Consider the following 15,221-nt stretch of genomic DNA (forward strand, 5'->3'; position numbering starts at 1 on the left):
GTTCTGTCCTTGTTACGGTTGGAGGGGTGGGGTCTGAGGGCGGAGAGGCGGGATGTGGACGAGATGCGTTGGAGGGCATCTTTAACCATGTGGGAAGGGAAATTGCGGTCTCTAAAGAAGGAGGCCATCTGGTGTGTTCCGTGGTGGAACTGGTCCTCTGGGAGCAGATACGGCGGAGGCGGAGGAATTGGGAATACGGGGTGGCATTTTTGCAAGAGGTAGGGTGGGAAGAGGTTTAATACATATATTTCTCTCACCACCCCTATCCACCTTCCGCAAAGACCGTTCCCTCCGTGACTACCTGGTCAGGTCCACGCCCCCCCTACAACCCACCCTCTCATCCTGGCACCTTCCCCTGCCACTGCAGGAATTGCAAAACCTGTGCCCACACCTCCTCCCTCACCTCCATCCAAGCCCCTAAAGGAGCCTTCCACATCCATCAAAGTTTTACCTGCACATCTACCAATATCATTTGTTGTATCCGTTGCTCCCGATGTGGTCTCCTCTACATTGGGGAGACTGGGCGCCTCCTAGCAGAGCGCTTTAGGGAACATCTCCGGGACACCCGCACCAATCAACCACACCGCCCCATGGGCCAACATTTCAACTCTCCCTCCCACTCTGCCGAGGACATGGAGGTCCTGGACCTCCTTCACCGTCGCTCCCTCATCACCAGACGCCTGGAGGAAGAACGCCTCATCTTCCGCCTCGGAACATTTCAACCCCAGGGCATCAATGTGGACTTCACCAGTTTCCTCATTTCCCCTTCCCCCACCTCACCCTAGTTCCAAACTTCCAGCTCAGCACTGTCCCCATGACTTGTCCTACCTGCCTATCTTCTTTTCCACCTATCCACTCCACCCTCCCCCCACCCCCACCCTCCTCTAGCTTATCTCTCCACCCTTCAGGCTCTCTCCCTTTATTCCTGATGAAGGGCTTTTGCCCGAAACGTCGATTTTACTGCTCCTCGGATGCTGCCTGAACTGCTGTGCTCTTCCAGCACCACTAATCCAGACCATGTCAATTTCTCTCTATCCACCCCGTCAGTTTCTCTCTGACCACCCTGTCAGTTTCTCTCTATCAACCCTGTCAATTTCTCTCTATCAACCCTGTCAATTTCTCTCTGACCACCCTGTCAGTTTCTCTCCGACCATCCGGTCGATTTCTCTCTGTCCACCCTGTCAATTTCTCTCTGACCACCCTGTCAGTTTCTCTCTGTCCACCCTGTCAGTTTCTCTCTGTCCACCCTGTCAGTTTCTCTCTGTCCACCCTGTCAATTTCTCTCTGACCACCCTGTCAGTTTCTCTCTAACAACCCTGTCAATTTCTCTCTATCAACCCTGTCAATTTCTCTCTGACCACCCTGTCAGTTTCTCTCTATCAACCCTGTCAGTTTCTCTCTGTCCACCCTGTCAGTTTCTCTCTGTCCACCCTGTCAATTTCTCTCTGACCACCCTGTCAGTTTCTCTCTATCAACCCTGTCAGTTTCTCTCTGTCCACCCTGTCAATTTCTCTCTGACCACCCTGTCAGTTTCTCTCTATCAACCCTGTCAGTTTCTCTCTGTCCACCCTGTCAGTTTCTCTCTGTCCACCCTGTCAATTTCTCTCTGACCACCCTGTCAGTTTCTCTCTATCAACCCTGTCAGTTTCTATCTGTCCACCCTGTCAGTTTCTCTCTGACCACCCTGTCAGTTTCTCTCTGTCCACCCTGTCAGTTTCTCTCTGACCACCCTGTCAGTTTCTCTCTATCAACCCTGTCAGTTTCTCTCTGTCCACCCTGTCAGTTTCTCTCTGTCCACCCTGTCAGTTTCTCTCCAGTCCTGGAGAAGAGTCTTACCAACCTCAAAACGTTAACTCTGTTTCTCTCTCCAAAGATACGGCCAGACCTGCTGAGTTTCTCCAGCACCTTCCGGGTCTTTTTTTTTGGTCAAAACCTTGGATCATCTAGAACACCTGAACACACCGTCTCTGCCCAGCCAGCTGAGATTTTCTAAGTAATTTCTGTTTTTGTTTCTGATTTCCAGCCGAAGCTGTTTTGTTTGAATCTCGTGATCTTCCGTACGCGGGGCAAGTCAAACTAAGTTAATGCAAGTTACCCTTGCAATTTAACCCTTTTAGCCCCAATGTCATTCTGATAAATCTACACTGCACCACGCTTGAGGTCAATGTATCCTTCCTGAGGTATGGTGCGCAATCCTCAATTCAGTCTCTGAAATGAAGGTCTAACCAGGCGCTCATACAACACATTGAGTTCATGGTCACTAACCCAACATTATGGGCATTAACTACATTAACATACTCATGGACTGCTGCACCATTCCTGAATATAATCTACATCCAATTCTTCTTCCTTCCACCACCTCATGAGACAGACAAAGCACACGCCTGTTCAAACAACTATCTTTGACTTGAGAGGTACTACTCTGGGTCAATTCACAGAATCTCTGTGGAGAAGGCCATTCAGCCCATCACATCCACACCAACCCTCCAAACAGCATCCCATGCGGACCCAACCCCTATTTCCTGTGGCTAACTTACTTAGATTGGACACTATGGAAAATGTAGCGCAGCCAAACCACTGCATGTCCTTGGAAGGTAACCAGAGCACCCGGAGGAAACTCACATCAACACGGGGAGAATGTGTGAACTCCACACAGTCAGGCACCCCGAGGCTGGAATTGAACACAGGTCCCTGGCGCTGTGAGGCAGCAGTGCTAACCACTGAGCCACCATGTCGCCCAACTAGCAACGCAACATCTGCTCAAACAGCTACCTTTTACAGGGCATTGGCAAGACTGTGGCTTGAGAGGTACTACTCTGGGTCAAGTGTCAAGACACACCCCTGTTCTCACTACCTTCCAGAGGTGTATCAGAAAGACCTACAGGTTTCCAATCAATGGCTGTAGGACTGTTACGAACGCCAATGTAGCCAACAAATGAGGGTCCAAACAGGAGGCAAGGAGTGTACTGCAAGCCCTCCCCTCCACCTATCAGTGACATTCCTGATGACGTGGGTCTCACTGAAATATTCCTCACAATGTAATTTTGGAGGAGATGCTGCACGGATTCCTTCCTGCCGTATTTGATGATCCACGATTTGAGTTTGGTTTCAGCCAGCACCAGGAAGGCCAGGAGGCGATACTTCAACTCCAGAAAGTCCAGTCTCGTTAAATGGAGCTTGGAGGCGGTCGTAATGAATTCGAACCTGGGGAGAGCAAGCGGACGCAAGGTTATCACTGAGCGGGGGGGGGGTGCGGGGGGCAGACCATGGCCAAAGAGATATGCAGACATATAAACGGGGAGTAAGTGGCATCCACCATCACCTTAGCCACAGGAAATGGTAAGGAAAGCTGACAGCTAGACAGTGCCTTGAATGATTTCAGAAGGTTCCAAATTTTTCCTGGGATCGGGGGTGTCCAAAACTAGAGGGCATAGGTTGAAGGTGAGAGGGGACCCGAGGGGCAACACTTTCACACAGAGGGCGGTGCGTGTGTGGGATGCACTGCTAGAGGAGGTGGTAGATGCGGGTACAGTGACAACATTTGAAAGACATTTGGACAGGCACATGGATAGGAAAGGTTTCGAGGGATGTGGACCAAATGCAGGCAAATGGGTCTCGTTCAGTTTAGGAATCCTGGTCACCCGAGTTGGACCAAAGGGTTTGTTTCCGTGCTGCGTGACTCTACAACTCTCTACAGCCATTCCGCGATGTAGTCTCTGCTGGAAACGGCAGCAGCTCATTTGCGCACAGCAAGATCCCACAATCCAAAATCTGTCGATGAAAACAAAAAAAAATCTGTTTCCGTGCTAACGGTTGACAGATCAATATTTTCCGGGGCAACGGAGAAGCAGTGCGCAGGGTCAGCTCCTTCAAAACGACGCCAGGCAACCTTTGAGCCGAGACGGCAGGCAGGGCCTAATGTCTCAGCCAAGGAACCGTGCCGTCGAACGGCACAGAATTCCCTCGCCACCAAGCCTAGACGTTGTCCTCAAGTCTCCAGGATCGGGCTCAAACTCACATCCGAAGGGGGTGAGAAAATGTTACCCAGCAGAGCCACAGGACAAAAACAGCCAAAAGGAAAATCTACCCAAGACTGAAGGTGGGAAGGTGCCACCATCCAGATGCAATATGGGTTGTCTACTTCCAGAGAAGTGGTCCCCTGTTATACTGGTGTAATGGATAAGTCCAAATAGCACATCTCAGCTCAGCATCAACATGCACTGCTCAACAAAATGAGATTATCAACTCGTTACCTTGCTGCCTTTATTGAGATCTTGCTGTGCACAGGGCAGCTGCCGACCTCACAGCTACACTGCGAAGGCGTCATTGATCGCGCAACTTGGAGACGTCGTGAGAATCGACGCAAGGTGCTACGCAAATGCAGACTTTCACTGCCCTTCAACTAGCTACCAGGATGAGCTCAATCGGGTATTCATTTGCAAAATCTTGAAATCTGGCACTCGGCCGTTCCAAACCGCCAAGTCCCACAAAGACTCAGCGGGACACGCGCCAGTCTCTTGGTCAGCACGTCGTTTTATTTTCAGTATTAGTTGCAGCAACCCCCCTCCCTCCGAAGTTTACATCGAAAATGTGACATAAGAGAAAGGTTAGGGTTCCCACCGTTTAACCGGACGCAGTGCTTTTCAGACACAGAGTTAACAGGGTTTACTGATGAGCCGCATGGACAGTTACTCACCGCTCTGCGATATCCTCCAGCTGGTCTGCTGGGATTGGGACCCCATTCACAGATCCTGCCCTGTGGATCTGGTGGAAGATTTGTTTGTGACCTTCTAACGCCTTTATCACGTCCTGGCAAGGAAACAAATACAAGTTAGCGCTGGAAAAAGATCAAAACTGAATCCGTGCTGAAAACAACAAAGCACTGGAGATCACAGCGGGTCCGGCAGCATCCACGGGGAGAGAGCAAGCTAACGTTACTAGTCCAGGTGACTCTTCACCACAGCAGAGCTTTACTCTGGATAGTCACTCATTACATCACAAAACAAAAGCAGCTGCTTAGGGGTGGCATGGTGGCTCAGTGGTTAGCACTGCTGTCTTGCAGCACCAGGGTCCCAGGTTCGATTCTGGCCTCAGGTGACTGTCTGTGTGGAGTTTGCACATTCTCCCCGTGTCTGCTGTGGGTTTCCTCTCACAGTCACAAAGATGTGCAGGTCAGGTGAATTGCCCATTGTGTTAGTGTGAGGAGGGAAATGGGTCTGGGTTTTTAGGCCAAAGGGCCTGTTTCCACACTGTAGGGAATCTAAACACTATGAATGCATAATTCATATCCAACAGATCAGACTCTGGGTGTGACTCCAGATGATTCATAAAATTGAGGAGTTAGATTAGTCCCATATTCCAGTGGGATCCTCACTGGCCGCAGGATGAGAGCAACTGAGACAAGGCGGCTTTGTCTCAAGTTGAAACCTGGGGGTTTCCACAGTGCTCCCCAGCAGACAGACATCAGATTATTGCGGACGGTAACGGACTCAGCTCTGACTCAGGAGGTTGCTGGGATTCAAGCCCCACTCCAGAGCCATGAAAGTGAGGGCGAGGGTGACACTCCAGTGCCCTGGCTGTAAGAGCTGAGCTGGGGCCCAGCCTGTGCTCACAGACAATGAAGATCCCGGAAAAACGGGAGCCCTGACCTGTCCCAAGCTCATGTGTGTGCTCCAGAAGTCAGTCTTTGTCTGTGAAGCACTTTGGGCTGTGCTGCTAATGCAAAAGGTGCTAGACAAATGCAAGTCCTGCCTCAAACACTGCCGGGAAAAAGTGAGGACTGCTGATGCTTTCACTGTGTCATCGTTTACTCTTCCTTCTTTGCCCTCATTAACAAGCCAGCCCCTTCTCCTCTGCCGCTAAAATTCTTACTTCTGGTCTGCCAGCTGAGAGATTTACATGGGTTAATGTTGCTGAGTCGATACAAAGCCTCACACCAGCTGACCGAGAACAACTCAGCCCAGGAACTTGCTGTCATATTTTGCCTAGGCTCCTTTCTCCTCTCTCTGCCCAGTTTGATCTGGGGCCTGGACTCCAAATTGGGTTTGGTCAAACTTTCATGGCTTGTGGGAGTGGACCACCAGAAGACCAGGGTTGCTTGCCAATTGTGGATCGTCCTGTCTGCACATCCCTGGGCAGTTTAGCAAGGTGGCACGGTGGCTCGTGGTTAGCACTGCGACCTCACAGCACCAGGGACCCAGATATAGGCCTGGCATTGCCCAGCGACGGCTCCCAACACTTCCTCCGCCAACCCGCCCACCACCACCACAGAAGCCCACCACAAACTCACCTTATGTAGCTCCAGTTTCCTGTGGATGATGTTGGCCGTCTCATCGTGGGCCTGCTGGATGACAATCTCTTCCCCGAGAATAGTCTCCACTCTGTGCAGCCAGGCTCCGATGGTGCCCAGGGGCGAGGGCAGTGACTTGTCCAGCATGATGTGCCAATCCAGAAGCTGAGGAATGGAAAAATCAGCATGTAACAGCCTTCCTATTTCTTACAATCAGGGGAAAAGCAACTTGGGCTCAGTGACATCGTACCAGCTTGCTGCCCATAAAATAATCCCTACAGCATGGGATCAGGCCATTTGGCCCATCGAGTCCACACTGACCCTCTGAAAAGAGTCCCACCCATAATCCCCCCATCCCTGTAACCCCCGTGGCTAACGCACCCAGCCTTCACATTCCTGAACACTATGGGCAGTGGTTAGCACTGTGGCTTCATGGCGCCAGGGACCCAGGTTCGATTCCAGCCTCAGGATGACTGTGTGTGTGGAGTTCTCACGTTTTCCCCATGTCTGCGTGGGTTTCCGCCGGGTGCTCTGTTTACCTTCTAAAGGTGTGCAGTGGATTGGCCACGCTACATTTTCCATAGTGTCCGGGCTAAGTAGGTTAGTCACAGAAAGTACAGAGCTCAGTGGTTAGCACTGCTGCCTCACAGCGCTAGGGACCGAGGTTCGATTCCAGCCTCGGGCGACTTTCCTCTGGGTTCCTCCCACAATCCAAAGACGTGCAGGGTGAGGTGAACTGGCCACGTAGTGCCAAGGGATGTGTAGGTTAGGTACATTAATGTAGAATAATAGGGGAAGGGAATGGGTCACTCTTCAGAGGGTCAATGTGGACTTGTTGGGCCAAAGGGCCTGTTTCCACACTGTAGGGAATTGTATGATTGAATCCACTTAACCGCTACCTCTTTGGACTGCTAGAGGAAACCCAGGCAGAACATGCAAACTCCATACAGACAGTCACCCGAGGCTAGAATCGAACCCAGATCCCTGGCCCTATGAGGCAGCAGCACTGACTACTGAGCCACTGTGTTCCTGCAGGTACAGCACACTGCCAACAAAGCCCTTTGTCCTCAGTCCATGGTGATCGTTTTGACAATTTGCCTGCCTCAGAGAGATTAAAAACACATTGTGAAAGGCAAACGGAGGACATTCTCAAAACTGTATCCCCGGACACAATGAAGGAACAACTCCAACTCTCCGTATAGCTGAGGATGTTAGAGAGTGATCAGAAATAAATGTGGGGGAAGAAAGACATTTATTCCCACACCCATATTCACATGTAAACCAGATTCTAAACACTCTATGTCATAGATTCACTGCGGGTGCTCCCACAGTTACTGAAGTACAATCAAAGAAATTATATTTTCATTTGAATTTGTTCATTTAAATTTTGAATATTGAGTATTATTATAATGCCCCTTGAAGAGACTAGCATCTTTTAATTTGGCTTATTTGATTCAATTTGGTTTAATTTAATTTAATGTGATTAACTGGCTTTAAGAGCTTTAAAGGAGTTTTGACATCAGGAAGGCTGGTTATTTGCAGCCAACTTAAGGCGATGAACAGTCTCTTTGGTAGGATGTTGAGAGTTCAAGTCCCGCCCCCGACACTCAATCTTGGCTAGTATTTCACTGGAATCCTGACAGAGTGCTGCACACTGGAGGATCTACTGGAAGTGTTGCTGAGACTGAGGTAAATGAAGCTGTTGGGCTACCTGCAGAAGAGCTCAAGAGTTCTATCCTGGAGACAATTTATGCAGTTTCTTACAGCTTAGAAAAAAGGCTCTTCAGCCCATTGTACTACACTGGTCATCAAGCATCTAACTACTCCAGTCTAGTTTTCCAAGACTTGGCCTGCGGCCTTGTGTCCAATGACATGTCGAGGGTTCATCCAAATAGGTTTTAAATGTCTTGAGGGTTCCTGCCTCCACAAAGCAAAAGGCAGTGAATTATACCTCACAGGCAAAGACAGAAGTTGCTGGAAAAGCTCAGCGGGTCTGGCAGCATCCGTGAAGAAAAATCAGAGTTGACGTTTCAGATTCAGTGACCCTTCCTCAGAACTGGACCCAAAATGTTAACTTTGAGTTCTCTCGACAGACCCTGCCAGACCCGCTGAGCTTTTCCTGCCGTTTCTGGGGTTTTTTCTGATTTACAGCACCCGCAGTTCTCTCGGTTTTTATTCAGTGAATTCCACCTGCTGGGTGAAACAGATTCTCTTCAAACTCTTTCCAAACCTCCTGCTCCTCCTCTTGAAGTTCCGGCCCAGGGTATTGACTCTTTTACTAAGGAGATTGATCCCTCAGCCAACACCACCAAGAGAACACACCCAGCCGATGTGTGGGTCCTTACTGCGTAATTGTTGGCTACTGTTTATTACAGGGAGAAAGTGAGCAGATGCTGGAGATCAGAGTCGAGAGCGTGGTGCTGGAAAAGCACAGCAGGTCAGGCAGCATCTGAGGAGCAGGAGAGTCGACGTTTCAGGCCAGAGCCCTTCGTCATGAAGGGCCATCAGGAAGGAACTGGCCATTCCTGATGAAGGACTCTTGCCCGAAACGTCGATTCTCCTGCTCCTCGGATGCTGCCTGACCTGCTGTGCTTTTCCAGCACCACACTCTCGACTGTTCATCCACAACCAACTTCAAAAAGAAGCGATTGTGAAGATGAAAAGGGTTCTGTTCAAATATAACGTCTTCCTTGTTTATTTTATTGACTCATCTGACTCCAGGCACGAGGATGGAATGGAAATTTATGAGCAGAAGACAGCGGCATTGCTGGGCACGCAAAGTCTGTGACCACAAAGACTAACACCCGTCTCTAGAAGGCTCTCACTTACTGCTCCCGCTCCGAGTGCAAATCATCAGATGGTACTGCACACAAAGACTGGCAGGAGAAAGGAAAAGACTGGAGTCCGTGCTCTGAAAACTCACCCTGGCCGACACTCTCTCCCAGACTTGCTTAACCGTGACTTGATCCAGCGACAGTTTCCCATCTTTCTGTGAGGGCTGAATTAAAACCTCCACGTGCTTCTTTTTAACCTCGTACTGGCCTCGAAAACTCTTGAACAACTAAAGAAAAGTACGGACAAAGGCAACGGCATAAAACAGAGCGATGGAATCAAAACAGGAAGTCATTGCTGCATTAATGCATGAGGTGCTCAGTTAGCTCAGGCAGCTAGTGAGTGATGCCAACAGCATGGGTTCAATTCCCACATTGGCTGCTGTAACCAGGAAGGACTCTCCTTCTCAACTTCTCCTCCTGTCTGAGGGTGTGCTTACCCTCAGGTGACACCACCACCAGCGATCTCTCTCTGACGAGAGAGCAGTCTGGTAGGGTTATGGTGACTTTAATGTATTCACACATAGACTGACTTCCCACTGGCTTGAAATTCTGAATAGGTTTCAGAATCATTCAGGGTTGTCCTGTTAAATCAGCAAACAGCTCTGCCAGTCGAGTAGAGACTGAGGTGAAGATGGCCCTGCATTCAGGCAACACGGTGGCTCAGTGGTTAGCACTGCTGCCTCACGGCACCAGGGACCTGGGTTTGATTCCAGCCTCAGGTGACTGTCTGCATGGAGTTTGCACATTCTCCCCGTGTCTGCGTGGGTTTCCTCCAATTTTCTCCCACAGTCCAAAGATGTGCAGGTTAAGTGAATTGGCCGTGCTAAGTTGCCCATAGTGTTCAGGTATGTTTATGCATGGGGTAAATATAGGGGAATGGGCCTGGGTGGGTTACTCTCTGGAGGGTCAGTGTGGACTTGTTGGGCCAAATGGCCTGTTTCCACACTGTAGGGAATCTAATCTTAACTGACCAATATTACAGAGACAGAGCTTTTTCTGCTAAGATATCAAGCAGTTAGAATGATGGGGGTGTGTTACAAATCCAGGCTTGAGGTGTGGCTGTTGGTTTTCATGCCTACTTGCCCTTGAGAAAGGGGGGGTGGGTGGGAGTGGGAGTGTGTGCGCAGGCCCTCCTATGGATGGTATACTCTGCAGCCGCAGTGTAATGGCTCTGGAGCAAGTCAACATTGGCAAACAGACTGCCCATCACACCAACTACTTTGACCTGGATGCTGGCGAATTGCTCGAAGCTTGGCACAGTTGCAGGTGGATGGATTGCAAATAAAGCAGAACCACACGCCCCCCCCCCCCCCCCCCCCCCCCAGCTATGACTCACAAGAGTTCATCCTGTCAGTGTGTGGTCTGTGTGCACTGGTCTCAGTTCGTGCTGTCTTCAGCGTCCACTGGCTGGAGGAGGGGAAATTGCTGGTAGGGAATTCCCATTTCTTAGAAATTCCAGCAGGGGCCCTCGGCCGTCAGTCCCCCTTCCTGCTCAGCGTCAGTGAATCTGTGGACGCCCAGCACTGAGATTAACATAAAGCGAGTGACCAAGCAGATGAAGGGTTGACGGTCCACTGTGAAAATGAGATAGCGACGGTGGTGTCATGGTAAACCAAATGCCCCAGCTTAAGCTCTGAGGGACATGCTCCACTCCCACTGCAACTCAGTCTCTCGGGATATGGGTTCAGGTCCCACCAAGATGACATGTGGAATTTAATCATAGGATTATAGCATTAAACAGGCCCTTTGGCCCACACCAACCCTCCAAATGTAACCCACCCAGACCTATTACTCTACGTTTACCTCAGACTAACGCACCTAACCTACACATCCCTAAATACTATGGGGTAATTTAGCATGGCCAATTTACCTAAACTACACATCTTTGGAGTGTTAGAGAAAATCCACACAGACATGGGGAGAACATACAAACTCCACACAGACAGTCACCCAGGGCTGGAATCGAACCCAGGTCCCTGTCGATATGAGGCAGCAGTGCTCAGTACTGAGCCACTGTGCACAGTGCTGGAGGAGCAGCCTCAATAGCAGTTATGAGCGATTAATCTGATCCATTAATGCCTTTTAGTTGACTCTTAATGGCCCTCTGAAATAACTCACTTAGTTCAATCACAATCAGGTTGGTAATCAAATCCTAACCTTGCCGGCAACACCCACATCCCATGAAAGATTGAAGATGGGGCAATGGGAGAAAATGGGCAAGGTCTTTCAGAACAGGAGTCCATTCAGACCCTCAAGCCTGCTGTTGGTTTGTAACTGAGTTGTTCCTTAATTCCACTCACAACACTCGAAAGCACATTCCAACAAGAATCAGCCCCTTGAGATTTAGTTCAGCCCCAAAAAGCACAGCCTTGTCAAGGAGGGAGAGTGGCAAATGTTGACTTTTTATGAGTGAAGTATCTCGTGACCTGACCTTACGTTTATTTTAAGGTCACGTTCCCCTGTTCTGGATCCTTCCACAAGAAGGGAGCATTTTCTTTCTGCCTGCCTGTATTGTCGCAAAGGGATCGCTTTGACCGTCCCTGAGAAAAGATGCAAGAAGTGGACGGTGCTGACCCACCTCGTATCGTTCCTGGAGCCCAGCCTCAGCCACTTGCATCCTCGTGATATCTCTTTCGAACTGCTCAAGCCACGCTCTCGCCTCCCTCAGCATCAGTCTGTCTTCTCGCTGATGGGCCGCAAACAGAAGCAACAGTGCAAATAAACGTCAGGAGGCACTCCGCGTTATTAGAGTCTATCGCGATGGGGTTCTCCGTTGTCCTGATCGTCCGCACCAACAGACTCCAAACTAAATGGCCCATTCCCTGCTCCTTCTGCCATCAAGCCTTCACTAAATACCCCCCCACCCCACCCCCACCCCCCGCCATTTCACCCTTTGAAAGGGGCCATTCACCTCGTGGACACTCTGATCCCATTCCTAATCCGTCCTCAATTGAACCCCAAAGAGTGTGTTAAGTGACTTTTTAACCTCCTCTGTCTTACTGCGTCAAGCTCCAAACACTTCCACCAGGTGAAAAAGCAATTTACTTGTACTTCTTTCTATTTAATAGGGGGGAGGAGGAAGGGTGGTGGTGGTGGTGGTGGTTTAGAGTTAGATGATACAACTGCTTTGCACAGCACCTCTGTTCAGATTGTGATGTTGAGCTTCCACTCACTTGTCATTTTAATTCTCCGCTATTGTGATGATACTGTGGCTTTAAGAGCTATGGTTTCCTTTAGAGAAAGATAGTGGGGGATGGGAGGCGGCAAGTCGTCAATGAGACGATAGACAACTTGTGAAGCCTTGGGTTTTTTTTTAAAAGCTGGAACAGTAGAAGCAGCCTGACCGGGTGTGGTCCCACTCCCACCCACAGAACTAGGGGTCTTAGGTTTAGCTTTCAACAGCTGCTGTTGTGAGCTTGAAGAAGTAGAAGTTATTCTTCCCTCTCTGGATTCCAGCCTAAAGCTGGGGGTTCTTTTCCAAGGCTGCTGGTTTGCATCTGAGACAATCTGTGTTCTAAATTTTATGAGATATTACCATATTGGAACAGTTAATTAGTAAGAGTCACTGCATCCATTATTCTGTTAAGTTTTTTTTTCAAAAAAGTTAAGTTAATCAATTAATTCTTTCCTTTGTTGTATTTAACTGCAGTGTTTGAATAAATTGAGTATTGCTTAACGTTGAGTGGTTTGACAAATCAAATTGCATCTGCAGTAAAGCTCCTGATATTTACCTTCAAAATAAGAAAACGTTAGAGTGGAGACTACCATCTTAATATATTTTGAGGGGGTCTGGTTGGTCCACACCACTATTCTGCTATCCCCATCTCCAATCCCTCCATGTACATTGTTTCATTTCTTATCCTGTTACTGTCTGTTTTGCCCTTGCACTATCATCCCTTTTATCAGTTAATCTCTCTGGTCACAGTTTACACCCTTCTCTTTCCTGTCACACCCCTCCGTTTTGCTGAGTTTGCTGATAAACAGTTACACCTTTAAGCTCCCCCCAGTCCCGACAAAGGCTCGTTCAAGCTGAAACATTGACTCCACGCCTCCCTCTGACGCTGAGAAATCTGCTGTGTCCAGCATTTTCTCTCTTTACCATTGTCGATTCCTAGTCGGGGTCACTCAAACCCAAACTCGCAACGTTCCATAAATTTGCGATAAACCTCACAGTTTGTTGTGAATGAGGCAGATACAAACCCTCAGGAGAGAATTAGGGAGCCATTTCCCGAAGAGATCAAAGTGGGTCAGGAAGCATCCATGGAAAGAGAGCAAGCTAATGTTACCAGCCATTTGCACTCGAAACATTAGCTTGCTCTCTCTCCACTGATGCTGCCTGGCCCACTGTGATCGGCAGCATTTTTAGTTTCCAGTACAGATTCCAGCACATGCAGTATTTTGCTCCTATATTTGCCAAACACAATGCTCAAAAACACCAAGTTAACTTGGCAACAAACTGAGCACATGAGAGAACAGAAGAGAGCAGCTGATCTTATATTGGGGTACCATGTCTAAACCAATTTGCACCTTGAAGGACAAGGGCAGCAGATATTTTGCAATGTCAGCACTTGTCAATTCCCCTCCATGCTACTCAGCATCTTGACTTGGAAATACAATATACACTCGTGCAAAAGTCAAATTTGTTAGACTATAGTTGAAGGTTAAATTTATGGGGTCAACTATTACATGGATACTAGTTCTAAAGGACTGAAATTCATGTTACAGTTCAAAATACTGTATTGGACGGCACGGTGGCTAGCACTGCTGCCTCACAGCGCCAGGGACCCGGGTTCAGTTCCCACTTCGGGCAACTGTCTGTGTGGAGTTTGCACATTTTCCCTATTTCTGCGTGGGTTTCCTCTGGGTGCTCTGGCTTCCTCCCACAATCCAAAGACTGGCCATGCTAAATTACCCGTAGTGTTCAGTGATGTGTAGGTCAGGGGTGAATGTAGGGATCTGGGTGGGTTACTCTTCAGAGGGTTGGGTGTGGACTTGTTGGGCTGAAGGGCCTGTTTCCACACTGTAGGGAATCTAATTCAAAATAAAATCTAAAAATCATGAGCAGAAGCCCAATTGATCTCTAAGCAAATAGTTGGCTTCTCTGGAACTTTTAATAACTGAGTTTAAACGCTGCTGTATATTTTTTTGTTTTTTTCTGGAGGGCATTTTTTACACAAAACAATGAAGAAATTTCAAAACCTCAGCTAGGCATATGACTGTATCCCTCGAGTGCTGCAGGGAGAGTGAGCTCAGCTGAGCTGCACACAAAGGGAGGTTGTCACCTGACTCTGACCTGATGTGTCTTAAACTTGCACTCCAAGGTCTTCCAATTCCCTCCGTTTTCTCTTGCTTTTCTCTCGATAATACCTTGACTCACAAATGTTAAGCTGTTATCTGTGAAGAACTAGGGTTGATTTTTACATGAGCCAGGGGGGAAACTCCAGATGTTTTGACCAAAAATAGGGGTGAAGAAGGGCTTATGCCCGAAACGTCGATTCTCCTGCTCCTCGGATGCTGCCTGGCCTGCTGCGCTTTTCCAGCGCCACACCTTTCAACTCTGGTCTCCAGCATCTGCAGTCCTCACTTTCTCCAAAAATAGGGGGTCAGCTTTTGCATGAGGTTGACTTTTACTCGAGTATATACGGTATACTGCCATTCCCATGCTATCGCTGGGAGTTCCCTTCCCGACAGCACTGACATTGACTCAGGGATGATAGTGATAGATTTACCAAGGTATAGGGCTGGGTAAATCTAGGAAGTTATGATAAATCTTCACAAAGTCTAAACTGAAGTATTACGTTCCATCACACATTGAGAAGGATGTCAGAGCAAAGGTATATAGATAGAGTCGACGTTCAGAATCCCTTTTCCCAGAACTGAATCACCGAAGGAGCATGTATTTAAGGTGTGAGTGGGGCAAGTTCAGAGGAGATGTGAGGGGCAAGTTTTTTTACACAGAGAGTGGTAGGAGTCTGGAATGTGGTGCCAGAGGGTGGTGGTTGAGGCAGACACAATAAGGGCATTTCAGAACTTTTAGATAAACACATGAACATGTAAGCAATGGAGAGATATGGACCAAGGGCAGGCAGAAGGGATTA

The 15,221-nt window shown here is 48.7% G+C and overlaps 1 protein-coding gene across 15 annotated transcripts in view; it reads right to left on the reverse strand.

Moving 5' to 3' along the window:
- syne1b (spectrin repeat containing, nuclear envelope 1b) overlaps positions 1-15,221 on the reverse strand; it is a 629,476-nt gene that overhangs the window by 484,993 nt on the left and 129,262 nt on the right. For all 15 annotated transcript variants that reach the window (XM_087991586.1, XM_087991587.1, XM_087991592.1 and 12 more), the window contains 5 exons: positions 11,702-11,809; positions 9,213-9,350; positions 6,290-6,454; positions 4,697-4,809; positions 3,036-3,204 (listed from right to left, as the gene is read on the reverse strand). In XM_087991586.1, the coding sequence (XP_087847712.1) occupies positions 3,036-3,204; positions 4,697-4,809; positions 6,290-6,454; positions 9,213-9,350; positions 11,702-11,809 (693 nt within the window). The remainder of the gene's footprint in view (positions 1-3,035; positions 3,205-4,696; positions 4,810-6,289; positions 6,455-9,212; positions 9,351-11,701; positions 11,810-15,221) is intronic.

This window comes from Chiloscyllium plagiosum, unplaced genomic scaffold (genome assembly GCF_037043375.1).
Source record: "Chiloscyllium plagiosum isolate Xiang-an unplaced genomic scaffold, Cpla_swu_hap1 HiC_scaffold_10, whole genome shotgun sequence".
Lineage (NCBI taxonomy): Eukaryota > Metazoa > Chordata > Chondrichthyes > Orectolobiformes > Hemiscylliidae > Chiloscyllium > Chiloscyllium plagiosum.